We start from the raw sequence: 21,770 nt of genomic DNA on the forward strand, positions 1-21,770 counted from the left end.
AAGCTTTTTAGTTTGATGGTAGTCCCACTTGTTCAGTTTTGATTTTGTTGCTTATGCTTTGTATTCTTCAGGTGTTATATTCAAAGAGTCAATACCATGATCTGTGTCAAGGAGCTTTAATTTCTATGTTTTCTTCTAGGAGTTTCATAGTTTCAGGTCTTACATTTAAGTCTTTTGTAAGTGGTGTAAGACATTTATTCTTTTACATGTGAATGTCCAATCATCTTAGCATCATGTATTGAAAAGACTATCTTTTCTCCATTGAATATTCTTGGCTCCCTTGTCAATTATTAGTTGGCTGTATCTGCAAATCTTTTTTAAAGTAAAAGTTTAAGAGGAGTCTAAGTATTTAGCCATAAGAAAAAGGGTAGCTAAAAGTTAGTGACTATAAATAAATATTGTTACCTAGGTATTCACAATGGTGTTTATTAAAATGACTAATACTCATGTTATAAAGTTAAGAAAAAAAAGGATGGAAAATTACAAATAAATTGGCTTTATAATTAAAGCAAAAACATCTTGACAAAATAAAATAACACTCCTAATTTTCTCATGGTTGATGTATTTTTTACAATTTTCTCTTGATATTGGTCTTAGTTACTATTAGTTGCTTTTGAGTTATTGCTACCCTCAAATAGGCTATGTGCATGCTAGGTCACTTCAGTTGTGTCCAACTCTGTGTAGCCCTATGGACCTTAGCCCACCAGGCTCCTCTGTCCATGGGATTCTCCAGGCAAGAATACTGGAGTGGGTTGCCATGCCCTCCTCCAGGGGATCTTCTCAACCCAGGGATTGAACCTGCTTTTTTTTTTTGTCTCCTGCATTGGCAGGTGGGTTCTTTACCATTAGTGCCACCTAGGAAGCCCAAAATACGGTGAGACTGCCTTTAATTAGCTTTATTGCAACCATAAGTCTTATAGATATTTCAGGAAGTAACATTGCCATTTCAGTATTAAAAAAGAAAAACTGAGGGAGGGTATGTATGTGTACTTATGACTGATTCTTGTTGTATGGCAGAAACCAACACAACATTGTAAAGCAATTATCCTCCAATTAGGAAAAAAACCCTCTTTCAATCATTTTACGTACTTAAAGTAAAATTTACATAAATACACATATACATACATGTCTGTTATATCACCAGTATCAGAATATCCTGCTGTGTCATTAATACTTTGCTTCATTTTTAATTTCAGCTCATCCCGGTGTCCAAAAGGTGGTGCTAGCATCATCTGCATCAGATATTCCTGTCGCATCTCCTCGTACTTCAGAAATTTCAGTTCCTGCTGATCTGGATAAGACGATAACAGAACTAGCCGACTGGCTGGTATTGATCGACCAGATGCTGAAGTCCAACATTGTCACTGTCGGGGATGTAGAAGAGATCAATAAGACAATTTCGCGAATGAAAGTAGGTACCTAGTGTAAAGGTTTGTCATGGAAACACCACAGCGCAGGAGTAGACAAGATCTGTTTGGATCACTTCTGTTTATCTTAAACTCTGCGAGAATGAGCTTTAAAAAAATTGTTTTTTAAAAGTGTTTCTTTCCCATTTAATCTGCCGTGTTTTCATCCCACTGAATTCTTAACTCACATAAATCATTTAAGCAGCACTTCCTTAAGAACAGGAAGGCCCCTGAAAGATGCCAGGGTGCTTTCAACCAAATTTTCCATCATCTATCCGACTTGCTTGATGAGTTGCACTTCCACTGTGAGGTGTCAGAGTGATGTTCTTCAACTCCAACAAAGGATGATCTCTGGGCAGGGACTCTGGGTATGTCACATCCAACGCTGCTGCCTTAATGAGCCGGGTCTGAAGGGCTTCCACCAGGGCATCTTGATCAACTAGCAGACCTCTGCTGATGTTGATGAGGATGACGGTGGGCTTCATTAACCTCAGTTCCCGCCTCCTGATCAGGCCCTGGGTCTGGGCCTTCAGGCTCACAGCCAGCATCACAAAGTCCGACCGCTGAAGCAGGTCACCCAGCCTCTCACAGTTCGTGGCCCCGACAGCTTCCTTCTCCAATTTTCAGTACTCTTCTGTTAATAAACCGCTTTGGGGGCTTCCCTGGTGGCTCAGATGGTAAAGCGTCTGCCTGCAATGAGGGAGATCCAGGTTCGATCCCTGGGTCGGGAAGATCCCCTGGAGAAGGAAATGGCATCTCACTCCAGTATTCTTGCTTGGAAAATTCCATAGACGGAGGAGCCTGGTAAGCTACAGTCCATGCGGTTGCAAAGAGTCGGACATGACTGAGTGACGTCATTTCACTTTCACAAAGAAAGCAACTGTGCTTGTGTCTGAAAAGCAGAAGCAAAATGATTAATTATGGGGACTGCGTGGGAATGAATGGCGACGAGCCCTTCCTCAGCGATGTTATCGCCTCCATCCACTCCTGGGTCCCGGTGGCACTGCAGAAGCTCAGATGCCAATGCACTGACTGGAGAGGCAGTAGGTCTGAAGCAGCCTGGCCCTACCCGGTTGCCTCCAAGATGCTCATGACATGGACCACCCTTCCGCCCCCGGCCCCTCAGAGCAGAGTCCATGTTCCTCTTAAAAGTTCTTGATCTGTCAGCCATGCTGGCTAGGTCTGATGAATAAAGCTTTTCTTGCATTTGTGTTGTTTTGGTTAAGAATGTGAGCTGTAGACTCTGTTTTTACGAGCTAAAACTGATGTCCTAAATCTGGCGGTATCAGTATAAATGTAAACTGGTGTTAATTTAGTCCCTAGTGTCATATAGGCATTTGTTGAAGTGTCTTTTCAACCTATATTTCATAATGAGCTTATTTAATTGTTGACATCATCAGCGAGACTCTCCTGACTATAGTTTTATTTCTATACATATGCCATTTGATATCAATTTTGAAGTTCTTTCTCCATATTCAGTGTATTTTTGGTCTTGGGCTATATGTTGTCTAGGGATGCTGAAAAGAATATATCAGATAGAAACTAAGAATGAACTATGAAAAATAATAATATAATAGCAGCTATTACTAACTCTTATTAAGTGCTTAGTGTGTGCTAGATGTCTTTCTAAGTATTTAGCATGTATTATCTCATTCACTTTAACAATCTTGTGAAGTAGGTACCAGTTTTATTCCCATATTAAAGTTATATGTGACCAGGCACAGTCTTATAAAAGCCACTGGGCAGGTACAGGCCATATGGTAGAGGAGCCAGGATGAAGAAAGGGTTACATCCACAGTGAAGGAATGCAGGCTATGTGGAATTTTGATGCTTAGAGACAAAATAAATGACATTCCTGGTATAGGGACCAGGGAGAATAAAGATTTTAGGTGGGGAGCATAAGGGATGGTTCAACAGTTGTGCAATAAGGAGGTGTAGTGGGAAGTCAGTAAAGTCAGATCAAGTCCACCTTCTGAAGGAGCTTGTGGACTAAGCAAAGCTCTTTGGACTTTTAGTCTGTAAGCAATCGGTAAGCATCTTTTCTTCCCATTTTCTTTTTAAAACTGTGGCTGGAGACTGATCATAAGAATGTTCTGCTTGAGTAAGAAGACTGGGAATCGTGCAAGAGATGCTTAAAACAAGGAGAAAAGCCCTTTCTGAGTGGCTGAGATGATGTCATTGCAATTAGTGGAAATCAGGAACAGAAGAAATGGAATGTGGATAAGGGTTTGATTGATTTAGTTTCAGATACGTTGTGTTGAAAGGTCCTTATGCCACTTGCAAGGAAATGATCAGCATTCATTGAACTGTCTTTGTGTGATTCAGGATTAGAGGTTGTGAATGAGCCATTTAGAAATAATACTTGACACTATAGAAATAATTGAAATCTGAAAAGTTAGGAAATTCACAGAGGAAGAACTGTGGATTCTCTTTGGAAGTTGTATATTTTAATCTTTATGGCTATGTGTGAGTTCTATGTTTAAAACACACTGTTTTCCTAATATTGCTAACTTTTCTCCCCTAAGAAACTCAAACTTTCTCAAGCAGCAGTCTTTTATGTCTGTGCTGTGCTGTGCTTAATCACTCAGTTGTGTCCGACTCTTTGTGTTTAGGGTTATTTAATTTGCAGTTCTTCTAGTTCGAATTTTTCTAACCCCTCGTCTCCACCCTGTAGGTGCCATTAGTTTATGTTCATTTCCATTGTAGGACGGATGTGCAGAGCATCGGTTGCAGAAATCACTGCTAATGTTTTTGTTTTTTGGTTGCACCAAGTCTTTGTCACAGGGCATGGGTTTCTCTAGTGACACACAGGCTCAGTAGTTGCCGTCTGCGGGCTTAGTTGCTCCAAGGCATGTGGGATCTTAGTTCCTAGAGCAGTGACTGAACCTGAATCCCTTGCACTGGGAGGTGGATTCTTAACCGGAGACCACCAGGGAAGTCCCCTTGCTGATGTTTTGAACATACTTTTTAGAGTTCAAAGGGATTTTCTTCGTTTAATCTCCTCAGACTTGATATAGCTGAACTGCAAGTGTTTTTATTATTTCTTTTTGTGGAAACAAGAGAGGTAAAATACCTTGCCTGGTGATCCAGATAAGTGGGATAGTCAAGATTCGAACCTGGGGCCTCTGACTCCAGAGCCTGCACTTTCTCCTTTATAGCACTGATGCCTCACTGCTCCTTTCCGGAGGAAAACAACAGCTTGGATGGCAGCACACCAGTTATGCTTTGTTAGTGTTTTTATCGTACGGCTTATTAACCTATCTTAACGATCATTTTGTCTTGACAGATCACAAAGGCTGACTTAGAACAGCGCCATCCTCAGCTTGATTATGTCTTTACATTGGCACAGAATCTGAAAAATAAAGCTTCCAGTTCAGACGTGAGAACAGCAATCACTGAAAAATGTAAGATTTAAAAAATAAAATTATACATCATCACTCACTTTCCTTGAAAATGGTAACATGCACATTTTTGAAGATTATTCAGCCAGAAATGAACATTATTTGATAATTTAATATTTGATAATCTCTATTAATGAAATAGCTTTCCCTTGGTTTTTTTTTGTGAAGATTGTCATAATTCCCTTATGAATTCCTTAAACTATGAACAGCATTACTTTTTAAGTAATTAGTAATTTATTGAAGGTTTTTTGTTTTTTTTTTTCATTTAGGTTAGAGTTTCTTTTAAAGAAACCAAAAAGATAAAAGTTAGAGAAATCTATAGGAATGCAAATCCACTCAATTCATTCCAAAAATATGTGTTGAGTAGTACTGTATACCTGTGTATCTGGCTCTAATTTGAGAATACTTTAGTTAAATACAACATGAAACAAAAATTGAATATAACTCAGCAGCAACAAAGTTCCCTGTTTCAAATTGGCTTTCTGGCCTACAGGCATCTGTTAAATCTGTATGACATACAAAACAGTCAGGATTCTTAAGAATGTCATGTAGGGACAATTACTGTCCATTTGCATCATTCCCTTCCTCTCTGTAGCCCTCAGCACTGTCTGTAGCTGTTCTGAACGATATCTGTTCTTTATAACGTCCTGACATTTCCTAGTCTTCTTACCTTTATTCACATTATGTTTTCTTCTTCTTGGCCTTCTCTCCCCAGGTGAAATTCTACTCAGCAGATAAAATGTCACCCACTCTGCGAAGTCTTTCCCACCCTCTTTCAGTCCCTGGTGAACTGTATTTTCTATCTTTAGTTCCTGCTATGGCCTTTTCCCCCTATAATTTCATTGTAGATCTCACTATTAATTCTCTCTCCCTTCTATAAGTTGTGACTATTCACCTCTTTGGCCCCAAGATTTCCCACACTGCCCAATACCAATTAGGAACTTAACAAATATTTGTGGCAGAATATGAACTGGAAAGTATTTTATTACCTTGGCTAATATTTCTCAAGGAAAGTCAACTGTTCCCCCTATTAAACATGTTTTGATTTCAACATGAATGTGGCACCAGCAAAGTTATTATAAGAGATGAGTTAGCAGAGAACTTTTAGTGTCTCACACTGTTGGTTTGTTTTTGCTAAGTGAGTCATTTTATTTCTTTTTAAATTAATTGATAGATTGTGTATGTGTGTTCAGTTATGTCTGACTCTTACAACCACATGGACTTGTAGCCTGCCAGGCTATTCTGTCCAAGGGATTCTCCAGGCAGCAAGGGTTGCCATTTGCTCCTCCAGGGGATCTTCCTGACCCATGGATTAAACCCAGTAGGAGGATTCTTTACCACTAGTGCCACCAGGGAAGTCTCTTCTTTTTTGTAACTCCCTCTTAAAAATAGAAGAGAAAAGAAAGTAGGAGAGAGAAAAGGAGAAGAGAAAGGGACCAAAAAAGAAAATCAAAGAAAGGAAAATAAAAAGAAAGAGTAAAAAAAAGAGAGAGAAAAAGAGTCAATATAGATTTTTTATAATAGAAACTGTTGATACATAGAACTTGAATCTCATTTACTTTTAGAGCTTCTCTTAAATATATAAAAACACTTCCTTTTAGAGAGGTTTCATGCTACAGAAAAACAAATGTGAAAAGAACTCTTAAATAGTTTGTTTTCTCTTAAAATAAATGCTACATTAGAGCATTTCCTTAGAGGATGACAAGTGACTGTATCTGTGGTCATAAGATTATATCATAAAGTACTGTCAGAAGTATTGTCATCTCCCTTCTTCAGACCAGGTTCTGTAAATATAAACTAGGTAAGAATTAATTTTTAAAATAATTTTTTATCAGTTTTAAATAGTAAATATCTTTATTGTGAGATATTTTAATGCAATCAGAATAGAGTTTAATTCAACATTTTTTTCTTCAAGGATGATTTCAAAAATGTATCAGTCATACAGTGTGGCAGACATAATAAAATTCCTTTAAAATGTATGTACCATTTGGCTACCTTTCTCTTTTCCATATGTGACCTTATTTATGATGAATTTGGTGTCATGTATTTTTTCCTTTTCCTAATGACTGCTTTCTGGGATTTTTTTTTTTTTTTAATGTAATGCCTTCTCCAGTGGAAAAGGTCAAGAACCAGTGGGATAACACCCAGCATGGTGTGGAGTTAAGACGTCAGCAGCTGGAGGACATGATTGTTGACAGTCTCCAGTGGGATGACCACAGGGAGGAGACGGAGGAGCTCATGAGAAAGTATGAGGCTCGCCTCTACATTCTGCAACAGGCTCGAAGGGATCCCCTTGTCAAACAGATTTCTGATAATCAAGTAAGTAAGGCTCATTAGTTACTTTCTGGCATTACCAATTTGTGGGATATGCTTTTTTAGTCTATTGTTAACCAGAATTTTTAGGACCCTTGGCATAAAGTTTTCCCAAGAGCTTAGAATGTACATTGAAATTTATATAAAGAATTTGACCAGGAAGGTTTTTTTGGAAAATTTTTAGAGTAATAACGAGTACAAATAACTTGTATCCCAGAATTACAGCTCACTGATTCTTTGCAGATGGAACACACCCATGAACCAGCATCTAGGAAAAAAACACCTTCAGAATCCCAGGAATCCTCCTTTTATTCCCTTCTGTAATTATGTTGAAGGTCATTTTTATTTTTGAGATCTCCCAAAATTTTCATGAGGGCTAATGTAGTGAACATGGGCTTCCCTGGTGACACTAGTGGTAAAGAACCCTCCTTCCAATGCAGGAGACTTAAGAGATGTGGTTTTGATCCCTGGATCAGGAAGATCCCCTGGAGGAGGGCATGGCAGCCCACTCCAGTGTTCATGCTTGGGGAATCCCAAGGACGGAAGAGCCCGGCAGGCTGCAGTCCAGAGGGTCACAAAGAGTCAGACATGACTGAAGAGACTTAGCAGACATGTAGTGAACAAATCAAGTATTAAGTTTAGTTTCTTTTAATACCTTTATAACCAAACTGTTTTATCAATATCATCAGAGCAAGTACCTTTTTATGATTAGTTTGACTATAGAGTTAATGATATTGAATACTTATGGTACTTCAAAGTGCTACTTTAAATCTCTCTACAGTCATAAAGAATATTCTTGAATTGGAGGTTATGGTTGTTCAGTTATATTTTGGTGTAACGTTGATTTGCCCTTCAGATAGCCTAGATGAAGGTGTATGCTTGTGAAGGATATAATATAGAATATATGGGGAGCAAAATCTGAAACAGGACAGCATGTTTTTATTCTTCAGACCTGTAGACTTTCCATGATTGCTATTTAAAAATCAAGTGGCCAGTATCCTGGTTTTCTGGATCATTCTCTGTCTGTCTCTATGCTATCTGCTATGATATCACTATCATTCTCTATGCTATCTGCTGATCTGTTTTAACCAAATGACTCAAAAAATAATAATTAGCAAAGCCCTTCGACTCTTAACCAGAGGAATACAGTTGAAAGTGATATCAATGTTTCAATCATTCTATTCAGAATATTCTTTTCTAATTAACAGCATTAGCATGAAAAGGGAAAAAGATATGACACTGAAAGATGAACTCCCCAGTTTAGTAGGTGCCCAATGTGCTACTGGAGAAGAGTGGAGAAACAACTCCAGAAAGAATGAACTGATGTAGCCAAAGTGAAAACAGTGCCCAATTATTCATGTGACTGGTGATGGAAGTAAAGTAAAGTGCTGTAAAGAACAGTATTGCATAGGAACCTAAAATGTCAGGTCCATGAATCAAGGTAAATTGGAAGTCATGGAAAAGGAGATAGCAACAGTGAACATTGACATTTTAGGAATCAGTGAACTAAAGTGGACTGGAATGGGTGAACTTCATTCAGATGATAATCATATCTACTACTTTGGGCAAGAATCCCTTAGAAGAAATGGAGTAGCCATCATAGTCAACAAGAGTCTGAAATGCAGTGCTTGGGTGCAATCTCAAAAATGACATAATGATCTCTGTTCGTTTCCAAGGCAAGCAATGCAATATCACAGTAATCCAAGTCTGTGCCCCAACCAGTATTGCTGAAGTAGTGAATTTGAACAGTTCTATGAAGACCTACAAGAACTTCTAGAATTAACGTACAAAAAAGATGTCCTTTTCATCACAGGGGACTGGAATGCAAAAGTAGGAAGTCAAAGAGATACCTGGAGTAACAGACAAGTTTGGCCTTGGAGTACAAAACAAAGCAGGGCAAAGGCTTACAGAGTTTTGCAAGAGAACGCACTGGTCATAGCAAACACCTTTTCCAACAACACAAGAGACGACTCTACACATGGACATCACCAGATGGTTGACACCTAAATCAGATTGATTATATTCTTTGCAGCCAAAGATGGAGAAGCTCTGTACGTCAGAAAAACAAGACTGGGAGCTGACTATGGATCAGATCATGAACTCCTTATTGCCAAATTCAGACTTAAATTGAAGAAAGTAGGGAAAACCACTAGACCATTTAGGTATGACCTAAATCAAATCCCTTAAGATTAAACAGTGAAAGTGACAGATTCAAGGGAGTAGATCTGATTGACAGAGTGCCTGAAGAACTATGGACTGAGGTTCATGACATTGTACAGGAGGCAATGATCAAGACCATCCCTAAGAAAAAGAAATGCAAAAAGGCAAAATGGTTGTCTGAGAAGGTCTTACAAATAGCTGAGAAAAGATATGAAGCAAAAGGCAAAGGAGAAAAGGAAAGATATATCCATCTGAATGCAGAGTTTCAAAGAATAGCAAGGAGAGATAAGAAAGCCTTCCTCAGTGAACAATGCAAAGAAATAGAGGAAAACAATAGAATAGGAAAGACTAGAGATCTCTTCAGGAAAATTAGAGATACCAAGGGAACATTTCATGCAAAGATGAGCAGAATAAAGGACAGAAATGGTATGGACACAGAAGTAGAAGATATTAAGAAGAGGTGGCAAGAATACACATAAGAACTATACAAAAAAGATCTTCATGACCCAGATAATCATGATGGTGTGATCACTCACCTAGAGCCAGACATCCTGAAATGTGAAGTCAAGTGGTCCTTAGGAAGCATCACTACAAACAAAAACTAGTGGAGGTGATGGAATTCCAGTTGAGCTGTTTCAAATTCTCAAAGATGATGGTGTGAAAGTGCTGCACTCAATATGTGAACAAATCTGGAAATCTCAGCAGTGGCCACAGGACTAGAAAAGGTCAGTTTTCATTCCAGTCCCAAAGAAAGGCAGTGCCAAAGAATGCTCAAACTACTGCACAATTGCACTCATCTCACGCTAGCAAAGTAATGCTCAAAATTCTCCAAGCCAGGCTTCAACACTATTTTAACTGTGAACTTCCAGATGTTCAAGTTGGAAATAGAAAAGGCAGAGGAATCAGAGATCAAGTTGCCAACATTCATTTGATCATTGAAAAAGCAAGAGAGTTCCAGAAAAACATCTATTTCTGCTTTATTGACTATGCCAAAGCCTTTGACTATGTGGATCACATTGAACTGTGGAAAATTCTGAAAGAGATGGGAATACCTGCCTCCTGAAGCAACAGTTAGAACTGGAGATGAAGCAACAGACTTCATCTTTCCTGATTTGGAACTGAGTACATCGAGGCTGAGTATTGTCATCCTGCTTATTTAACTCATTTACAGAGTACATCATGAGAAATGCTGGGCTGGACAAAGCACAAGCTGGAATCAAGATTGCTGGGAGAGATATCAATAACCTCAGATATGCAGATGACACCACCCTTATGGCATAAAGCAAAGAAAAGCTAAAGAGCCTCTTGATGAAAGTGAAAGAAGAGAGTGAATAAGCTGTCTTAAAAGTCAGCATTCAAAAAATGAAGATCATGGTATCCAGTCCCATCACTTCATTGCAAATAGATGGAAAACAATGGAAACAGTGAGAGATTTTATTTTCTTGGGCTCCAAAATCACTGCTGACAGTGACTGCAGCCGTGAAATTAAAAGATGCTTCCTCTTTGGGAGAAAAACTATGACCAACCTAGTAGTCATGTATGGGTATGAGAGTTGGACCATAAGGAAAGCTGAGTACCTAAGAATTGATGCTTTTGAACTGTGCTGTTGGAGAAGATTCTTGAGAGTCCCTTGAATTGCAAGGAACTCATACCAATCAATTGTAAGGGAAATCAGTCCTGACTGTTCATTGGAAGGACTGATGCTGAAGCTGAAACTCCAATACTTTGGCCACCTGATGTGAAAAACTGACTCCTTGGAAAGGACCCTGATTCTGGGAAAGATTGAAGGCAGGAAGAGAAAGGGACGACAGAGAATGAAATGGTTGGATTGCATCGCTGACTCTATGGACATGAGTTTGAGCAAGCTCTGGGAGTTGGTGATGGATAGGGAAGCCTCACATGCTGTAGTTCATGAGGTTACAAAGAGTCAGACATGAGTGAGTGACTGAACTGAATTAGCAGCATGGTTCTGTTCGTCTGGTACTCTAGGGTGGATTTTTCTACTAGTTGCTACAAAAATTATGGGAACATTCATTTGTCATTTAGGTTTCATGGGGAGTATCTTGATGCAGGCAGAGAAGGCAATGACAACCCACTCTTGCTTGGCAAATGCCATGGACAGAGGAGCCTGGTGGGGTGCAGTCCATGGGGTTAATAGGAGTCGGACATAACTGAGGGACTTCACTTTTACTTTTCACTTTCATGCATTGGAGAAGGAAATGGCAACCCACTCCAGTATTCTTGCCTGGCAGATCCCAGGGACCAGGGAGCCTGGTGGACTGCCGTCTATGAGGTCATACAGAGTCAGACACCACTGAAGCGATGCAGCAGCAGCAGCAGCAGCATCTTGATGCAGGGACTCTCAGGGGAAAAAAATGTATCATAAAGCTAATGTCTATGGACACACAGCATCAATATAATTTATTCAGGCACTCTCAGTAACCCTCGCTTCACTACTGGATCCACCCAAGAGTTAACTTTGTAAGCAGGCATAGTGATCCAGGGGCAAGAAGATTTCCATATTGTCGACCTTTCTGTATCTCCAAGTGCATATAGAGGAACTAACTCTATAGTAAATTGATTCCTATGAGATGCATATTCCTCTTACGATCAGATGCATAGCATTTGTAATGAACAAGGCAAATGGTTTGAGGAATTAAAATATATCAAAGAGGAAAAGACAGTAATCTTTTAACACCATCTGCTATGTACTTGCTCTGTACTTGATCACTTTTCACTTCCAGAATTATTTTTGTTTGAGCTTACATGCAAGAGTTTGTCTTATAATGTGTTCCTTTCTTTTGATATCTGTGTCTGAAACATATTAAAACTTATTGAAAGGACCAACTGTTTCGGTCATATTTGTAACTGAGTGATTCAGTCTTAATGATTACATCTGAAATTACACCTTAGATGCTGCTTCAAGAACTGGCTGCTGGAGATGGTGTTGTAATGGCGTTCGATAATGTCCTGCAGAAACTGCTGGAAGAATATGGCAGTGATGACACAAGAAATGTGAAAGAAACCACAGAGTACCTAAAAACAGCATGGATCAATCTAAAACAAAGGTATTGCTGAAGCTTTGACAGGTGTATGTATGTATATTGTCAAGTTGAGAATTTGATTGCTTTGGCTTTCTCATGGAAGCATGTAGAAGATGTCCCTACTAGACGCATATTTTATTATTTTTTTCTTAAAATATTATGCTGTGCCGAGTTAGTATTATCACACTTAACATAGTGTGATACGTTAGCTAATTGAATTTCTGCAATGAAGTTCTTCCTTGATTAAATCTAAACCTTGACAGTGATCATTTTATGAGTTCTGATTTTCTTATGCTTCTCAGCATTGCCTAGAATACATTTGGTGGTACTCTGATGGTAAGGAACACTTTGGTATTATGGCACCTCAGGGTAACATTATCCCTAATAGGGAAACATGTGCTATGTGACCAGGTTATTCTCATTTGAGGCTGAGAACACATGGATCCATACTAGACTCCTGAAGTGTATATTGGGCTTCAACTCATTTATTATCTTTTCTTTCCATTACTGTCTTGTCAGTATGTTTGGAACAGTCTAAAATAGCATGTGTTTATAAGATAAATTTTTATGTCACTTGAACATATAGTATTTGAGGCAGTGTTAACAGTGGTTAGCATCTCTTTAAGGCTGCATATTTATATTCATCTTCAGTAAAAGAAAGTGTGTACTTCTTGCATAGTACTGGGAATACCTGTGTCTAAATGAAATTATGGCTTCACACGCATCTTATATATTCAGATGCAAATGCCTGAAAGCTAATTTGATATCAAAACCACATATATTTTACAGTGAATAAAATGGAACACTTTATTATACATATTACAGGTAATGAATTATAGCCAAATGTTTGTAACAGTTTGATCTGGATGTATTTTGTACATTTTTAAAATGTCATTTTTAGTTAGAATCTATATTGTAAATTTTGGGAAACTCAAAGAAAATTATGAGGCAGTTCATGAACATAAATATGTTGCTCTGTCTCCCTTGGATTCTGGAGAAAATAAAAACAAGTGTTGGAAATACAAAACTCTGAAGTGGTTAAAGCAGAATATAGTTGTAATATTGATCTTTCTAGCATTTTAGAACAGCTGCTTTTCTTTTGTTGTGACTACGTGAACTGTGAACTTCCAGATGTTCAAGCTGGTTTTAGATAAGGCAGAGGAACCAGAGATCAAATTGCCAACATCCGCTGGATCATTGAAAAAGCAAGAGAGTTCCAGAAAAACATCTATTTCTGCTTTATTGACTATGCCAAAGCCTTTGACTCTGTGGATCACAATAAACTCTGGAAAATTCTGAAAGAGATGGGAATACCAGACCACCTGACCTGCCTCTTGAGAAACCTATATGCAGGTCAGGAAGCAACAGTTAGATCTGGACATGGAACAACAGACTGGTTCCAAATAGGAAAAGGAGTATGTCAAGGCTGTATATTGTCATCCTGCTTATTTAACTTCTATGCAGAGTACATCATGAGAAACGCTGGGCTGGAAGAAGCACAAGGTGGAATCAAGATTGCCAGGAGAAATATCAATAACCTCAGATATGCAGATGACACCACCCTTATGGCAGAAAGTGAACAGGAACTAAAAGCCTCTTGATAAACGTGAGAGAGGAGAGGGAAAAATTTGGCTTAAAGCTTAACATTCAAAAAACGAAGACCATGGCATCTGGTCCCATCACTTCATGGGAAATAGATGGGGAAACAGTGGAAACAGTGTCAGACTTAGTTTTTTTGGGCTCCAAAATCACTGCAGATGGTGATAGCAACCATGAACTTAAAAGACGCTTACTCCTTGGAAGAAAAGTTATGACCAACCTAGATAGAATATTCAAAAGCAGAGACATTACTTTGCCAACAAAGGTCTGTCTAGTCAAGGCTATCGTTTTTCCAGTGGTCATGTATGGATGTGAGAGTTGGACTGTGAGGAAGGCTGAGCGCTGAAGAATTGATGCTTTTGAACTGTGGTGTTGGAGAAGACTCTTGAGAGTCCCTTGGACTGCAAGGAGATCCAACCAGTCCATTCTGAAGGAGATCAGCCCTGGGATTTCTTTGGAAGGAATTATGCTAAGGCTGAAACCAGTACTTTGGCCACCTCATGAGAAGAGTTGACTCATTGGAAAAGACTCTGATACTGGGAGGGATTGGGGACAGGAGGAAAAAGGGACGACAGAGGATGAGATGGCTGGATGGCATCACTGACTCGATGGATGTGAGTCTGAGTGAACTCCAGGAGTTGGTGATGAACAGGGAGGCCTGGCGTGCTGCGATTCATGGAGTTACAAAGAGTCAGACACAACTATGCGACTGAACTGAACTGACTGAAGGATTCTAAAACTAAGGTGGGAAAGAAGGGGAGTTAAAAGCATCTTTAAAGTATAAACTTACATTCTGGGGATGTAATGTAAAGCATGGTAATTATGGTTAACAATACTGTATTGTGTATTTGAAAGTTACTAAATCTTAAAAGTTCCCATCACAAAAAAAATCTGTAACCATGTGTGGTCATGGATGTTAACTAAACCTGCTGTGCAAATCATTTTGCAATATATACATGTATCAGATCATGGTAAGCTAATACAGTCACATATGTCAATTGTATCTCAGTTAGAAACCCCGACGTAACACTGAGAGAGATCATCCTTAAGCATACTTCGCCTGTGTTTCCAAATATTCCATCTGTAAGAATTATGACTTTGTTTATATTGTAAACAATACCGAAAAAATTGATCACTTTGGAATGTGTGGCCTGCTTTATTTAGCAACTCCAGTTCTTTTTTTTGCTTTTACTTTGTAAATATTTTAAGACAGCCTACAGCAGTAGTTAGATTAGATGGAAGAGGCAATTAAAAATGAATTATATTCCAAGGTGATCTTTCATTTATCAAAGCTGAAACGGCCACAGTGTTCCAGTTTTATAGTAGTTAACAAGTCATTCTCCTTATTTTCTTTCTGCATTTCAGGAGGAAATAAATAAACATGTTAATATTTAGATATGAGTTAGATATATTATTATCTATAAAGCAGAGACAATACAACAAATTGTGGCTCACAGAATCCCAGCATGAATAATAGCTCTATTGCTAGGATTTTCTCTTTTAAACAGAATGATATTTACAATTTTTAACTGTTTAATTGGAGATATTTCTAGAATACAGAAATCTTTCCTTGCCTTCTTAAGTATAGTATGTGAACCTATATTAAACATTTTTTGAATTCTTGGCATTATTGTTACGAAGATAGAATTAAGGAACTTTAAGAGCTGTACATGACCTTATAGTTCACTTAAACTGGTGTTTCTTAACCTTTTTGACATTATCATCCCCCTTAGAGAACATTTTCAGTTTCCTGCTCCCAAAATATTGTAATACTGTGATCTGTCTTGGTACTTTACAGTTATATGATTTCTTCTTAAAAAGAGTCAATTTTTCTCACTCCCTCTACCACCTCACTCCGCCAAAAAACCATTTATCTCTTCCATTGAGAATACTTGGTTTGCCGTAATGCTGTTAGGCTCAGAGAAGGTAAATGACATGTTTAAAGGCACAGAGCAGAGCCAAGATGACATTTTTCTAAACTGAATTGTGACAGTGCTCTCTATGTTCTGAAGAATTGGTAGCAAATTTATTCAGGTTGCTATGCCTTGTGAGATTCTGTGCTTTGTTTTTAGTGTATAAATTTTATTGGGCATCTCCTCATGGTCAGGCTCTGTGCTAAGCTCTTCCCTTGTATTATTTTATCCTCATAGGCAGAATTTTCATCAATCTTGTCCATGAATAAACTGAAGCAGAGGAAGTTAGGCAAGACCTAAGATCACACAGCTCATATGGACAGAGCTGAGGCTGGAATCCAAATCTTTTTGCCTATGCTGTCAGAACTTTCTTCTTTGTTATCAGAACTTTAGCTGTTGCTGATGACGGCTCTGTGTACCCATCTCTTGGATCTTTGGCATTCCAGTTACTGGTTCTTATCTGTGTTGAGTTTAGAAACCTTATATGATTAAAGATATGGGAGCATCTGCTATGAATAAATGTAACTCTCTTCCGGAATGTGGCCATTGTGCCTGTTGTAGTGGCCGTGGAACCGCCATATACTGTGGTTTTCCCTTATTGTCCAGCCACATTCTGAATGTACATCATTGTCAGCCAGATTCTGGAGGGTGAAGGGTTATTAGATTGCCATGGAACACTGTTATTGTGGCATAATGTGTGAAGTTTAATATCAGCTTTCAAAGGAAATGTTTTGTCTGAATTGTAGTTTGACTAAGTAATTTGGCCATTCACAGTTACAGGTCCACAGTCCCTTATCTGTCATACCAAAATCCAATAGGCTCTGATAACCGAATGCTTTGAATTGACATGAGGCTATTTATTATAGTCTTTATTTATCCTGCTTAGTGCAAATAACTTTGTTCCTAGCTGCAAAAATATTAATGTGTTTGCTACTTCAGACTGTAGTTGGGGTTAATATGCCATTTAGGTACATTCATAATGGTTTCCTAATGTACAAAAAAATTCTTAGTTCTTAAACATAACTGGCTCTTGATATTTTGGATTCTGTAACCAACAGGTCTGTGTCTAACATTTTAAACTAATTGAAATACCTTGTTCTTAGTTGTGTCCAACTTTTTGCGACCCCATGGACTGTAGCCTGCGGGGCTCCTCTGCCCATGGAATTTCCCAGGCAAGAATACTGGAGTGGGTTGCCACTTCCTACTCCAGGGGATCTTTCCTACTCAGGGATCTGACCCGTGTCTCCTGCATCGGCAGATGGATTCTTTACCACTTAGGGCCATCTGGGAAGCCTAGGACATATCTTGATTACCATTCTTTTCACCAGTGAATTTTTTTTTCTTACATTTCATAATGCCCATTAACAAATTGTGTAGCACACATTGAGATAATGATAGTTGAAATTTACTAATAGTAACTTTCAGAGTGTAGATGCCTCAGTTGGATCTGAAATGTTATTTTAACCCTAGAGTGCACATATACATGTGCACACAGTTATTTATCCTGAAATATTGTGAGGGAAATGAGACAATATGACTTTATGTTATAAAGAATAAATGATCCTATAGATCATTAATTACTAGATATTTTCTTCTTTGTCCTCATTCCCTGGAAGCCAGCTTTTGCTGCGTATGTTAATGCATTTCTTGGTTTGTATAGGCAGGACAAAAAGCACACTGGCTTTGGTATCTAATAGTCCTTGATTGACATCTGTACTTTATTCACTTATTTGTGTGAACTTTGACCAAGTTATTTCAATTCACTGAGTTTCAGTACCTTGCTTCTTCTTCTTGTTCGTTGTTTTAGTCACTAAGTTATTATATCTGACTCTTTGTGTCCCCATGGACTGTAGCCCACCAGCCTCCTCTGTCCATGGGATTTTCCAGGCAAGAATACTGGAGTGGGTTCCTCCTCCAGGGACTCTTCCCAACTCAGATATGAAACCTGCATCTTCTGCATTGGCAGGTAGATTCTTTACCACCGAGCCACCAAGGAAGCCCCTTCTTGTACAGAACATAATGAGTGAGACTATTGTGAAGATCAAAAATTATGTATAAAAGTTCCTTGTACATGGTACATGCTCAACAAAAGATTACCCCAAATTATTATCATCTGCTCTGTCATACTGTGTCTTCCTTGTAAATCCACTGACCTTCAGTCTGTTTGACAGTACTGTCTGTGGTTAAATGAGCGGAAGGCTGAGTCATCATCAGTTGTTTATCTATAGTCATTTTGAATAGTCTCTGCTTCAATTAGTTGGTGATCTGATTTACTGAGTACAGTATAGATTTTCTAATGTTTATTAACAGATGGAACTTTTAGAAAATGCAACTTTCTTGGTTGGAGTCCTTGTCTGTTCAGCTGCTATAACAAACACCACGGATTGGGTGGCTTATAAACTATAGAAATGGAAGTCTGAGATCAGGGTGCCAGCATGGTTGGGTGGGGGACCTCCTTTGGACAGACTTCCTGTTCCCCCATGTGGCAGAAGGGAGAAGAGTGCTCTCTCAAGCTTCTTTTATAAGACCATTAATCTCATTCATGGTGGCTCTGCCCTCATGACCTAATTGTCTCTCAAAGCCCTCAGTTCAGTTCAGTTCAGTTGCTCAGTCATGTCTGACTCTTTGTGAACCCATGGACTATAGCCTGCCAGGCTCCTTTATGCATGGGGATTCTCCAGGCAAGGATACTGGAATGGCCTCCTCCAGGGGATCTTCCCATCCCAGGGATCAAAACCAGGTCTCCCTCATTACAGGTGGATTCTTTACTGTCTGATCACCAGGGAAGCCCAGTAGTGTAGCAAAAAGAATATTTAAAGAAAGAATGGAGAGAAGAAAATGTTTCTAGCAAGGAATGATTCACTGTGTTTCATTAAACTGAGAAATGCGAAAAGATGATGTAACACTATTCCTGGAATTCCACATCTTGGAGATTCTTGTTAGTTTGAAAAGAACAATTTTAAAGAGCGATGGAGTAGAAGCTAGAGAGTTAGGTGAAGTTGAGGAAGTAGAAACAATTTCTGGGACCATCTATAGCAAAGTTTGTTAAGAGGGACAGAGAGATTAGGTAGTACCTGGAAGGCAATGAAGGGTAGAGAGAAGTGAATAACTTTTCTTTAAAATGGAGAAAAATAAAGCATGTGAATGTGCTCATGGGGTTGATCTAGTAGAGTTATGATTCAAGACTGAGGAGAGAAAGGAAGAGGAAAAAGGTCCTTCTGTTGATAAGAAGGCAGGATCTATAGAATTGACTTTGGTAAGAGCTGGGATGCTTTTTCCATTATGACAGAAAGGCAGTGAGAAGATGAATGTAGATGCTCGTGGCCTGGAGCTTAGAGGTGGGAAGTAGAAAGATTCTCAGTGCAATGACGTCTGCTTTCTTTATGATCCATGAGGCATCCTCTTAGTGAGGTTGGTGGTGGGACTGCCAGAAGTTTGAAGAAAGAGGATCGTTTGTAAAATCAGAGTCTAGGTGGATGGGACAGATAGCTTCCTAGGGGAACTTCAGTGCTGGGCAGTGCTGGGTCCCTATTTGTGATCTCTAATACATGTAAAGGGAAGATGGTCCTGTTGTAGTGCTCTTTATCAACGTGCATCTACTTGGAGATAAGTCAAAAGAATGCAGATGAAACACAGACAGAGAGGGAGTGGGGGAGAGGAAGGTATATGTAAGGGAGTGGAGACTGGGACACGTCTAGTCCATAATGGTGTCTATCATATCCCTTTCCCTGCGGGGTGAAGTCCCTCACTGGAGCCTGTGGCTTGTTAAGCAGATCTTGAGTTTGATGTCAGACTCTACTTCATTGTTGAGGCAGTGAGCAGTGTCTATGTGCCATTTCCATGGACCTGGAGGTTAGCACATGAACACAGTGGAGAATGTCTTCTGCTTTGAAGGAGTGGGATTTTGTCTGGAAGATGGGAGAACAATGGCTTGGAAAGTAACCTTGCTAAGGAGGCAGACCCTCATGTGAGGCAGACCCTCACCCCAGGCATATAAGGTCCAAGAGGAAAGAGAAGAAGCTTTTTAAAAGTTCACAGATAAATTCATGGCCTTACGGAAACCAGTTTCACTTGACAAGATGAAGGGATTGATCTGAGGAGTCTGCCAGTGGTAGGATAGCTCTCCAGGTTTAATGGAAGAAGGGTTTTGAAGGTAGATTGGGGAAGGTGTGGAGTAGTGTTGGGGTGTGTTTCAGTATTGGTTGGCTAATGAAGATCAAATATTTGTAGTGACTTAGTGAAATTAAATTATTAGCAGCCAAGATGGAGAAGCTCTATACAGTCAGCAATAACAAGACTGGGAGCTGACTGTGGCTCAGATCATGAGCTCCTTATTCCCAAATTCAGACTTAAATTGAAGAAAGTAGGGAAAACCACTAGACCATTCAGGTATGATCTAAATCAAATTCCTTATGATTATACAGTGGAAGTGAGAAATAGATTTAAGGGACTAGATCTGATAGACAGAGTGCCTGATGAACTATGGACTGAGGTTCATGACATTGTACAGGAGACAGGGATCAAGACCTTTCACAGCTATTTGTAAGGCCTCCTCAGACAGCCATTTTGCTTTTTCGCATTTCTTTTCCATGGGGATTGTCTTGATAGTTCATCAGGCACTCTAGCTTTGTGAAAAGAAGAGAAGCGAAAAGCAAAGGAGGAAAGGAAAGCTATAAGCATCTGAAAGCAGAGTTCCAAAGAATAGCAAGGACAGATCAATGCAAAGAAATAGAGGAAAACAAAAGAACGGGAAGGACTAGAGATCGCTTCAAGAAAATTAGAGATACCAAGGGAACATTTCATGCAAAGATGAGCAAAATAAAGGACAGAAATGGTATGGACCTAACAGAAGCAGAAGATATTAAGAAGAGGTGGCAAGAATACACAGAAGAACTGTACAAAAAAGATCTTCACGACCCAGATAATCATGATGGTGTGATCACTCACCTAGAGCCAGACATCCTGGAATGTGAAGAAAGCATCACTACAAACAAAGCTAGTGAAGGTGATGGAATTCCAGTTGAGCTCCTTCAAATCCTGAAAGATGGTGCTGTGAAAGTGCTGCACTCAATATGCGAACAAATTTGGAAATCTCAGCAGTGGCCTCAGGCCTGGAAAAGGTCAGTTTTCATTCCAATCCCAAAGAAAGGCAATGACAAAGAATGCTCAAACTACTGCACAATTGCACTCATCTCACACGCTAATAAAGTAATGCTCAAAATTCTCCAAGCCAGGCTTCAGCAATGCATGAACCATGAACTTCCAGATGTTCAAGCTGGTTTTAGAAAAGGCAGAAGAACCAGAGATCAAATTGCCAACATCCGCTGGATCATTGAAAAAGCAAGAGAGCTCCAGAAAAACATCTCTTTCTGCTTTATTGACTATGCCAAAGCCTTTGACTGTGTGGATCACAATAAACTCTGGAAAATTCTGAAAGAGATGGGAATACCAGACCACCTGACCTGCCTCTTGAGAAACCTATATGCAGGTCAGGAAGCAACAGTTAGAACTGGACATAGGAAAACAGACTGGTTCCAAATAGGAAAAGGAGTACGTCAAGGCTGTATATTGTCACTCTGCTCATTTAACTTCTATGCAGAGTACATCATGAGAAATGCTGGGCTGGAAGAAGCACAAGGTGGAATCAAGATTGCCAGGAGAAATATCAATAACCTCAGATATGCAGATGACACCACCCTTATGGCAGGAAGTGAAGAGGAAGTAAAAAGCCTCTTGATGAAAGTGAAAGAGGAGAGTAAAAAAGTTGGCTTAAAGCTCAACATTCAGAAAACGAAGATCATGGCATCTGGTCCCATCACTTCATGAGAAATAGATGGGGAAACAGAGTCAGACTTTATTTTTGGGCTCCAAAATCACTGCAGATGGTGACTGCAGCCATGAAATTAAAAGACGCTTACTCCTTGGAAGGAAAGT

At 39.2% G+C, this 21,770-nt stretch overlaps 1 protein-coding gene across 8 annotated transcripts in view; it reads left to right on the forward strand.

Annotated features, from left to right (window-relative positions):
* The window catches only part of UTRN (utrophin), a 556,454-nt gene that overhangs the window by 268,402 nt on the left and 266,282 nt on the right, over nucleotides 1-21,770 (forward strand). For all 8 annotated transcript variants that reach the window (XM_013966586.2, XM_018053300.1, XM_018053301.1 and 5 more), the window contains 4 exons: nucleotides 1,197-1,411; nucleotides 4,693-4,810; nucleotides 6,921-7,126; nucleotides 12,194-12,348. In XM_013966586.2, the coding sequence (XP_013822040.2) occupies nucleotides 1,197-1,411; nucleotides 4,693-4,810; nucleotides 6,921-7,126; nucleotides 12,194-12,348 (694 nt within the window). The remainder of the gene's footprint in view (nucleotides 1-1,196; nucleotides 1,412-4,692; nucleotides 4,811-6,920; nucleotides 7,127-12,193; nucleotides 12,349-21,770) is intronic.

This window comes from Capra hircus, chromosome 9 (genome assembly GCF_001704415.2).
Source record: "Capra hircus breed San Clemente chromosome 9, ASM170441v1, whole genome shotgun sequence".
Lineage (NCBI taxonomy): Eukaryota > Metazoa > Chordata > Mammalia > Artiodactyla > Bovidae > Capra > Capra hircus.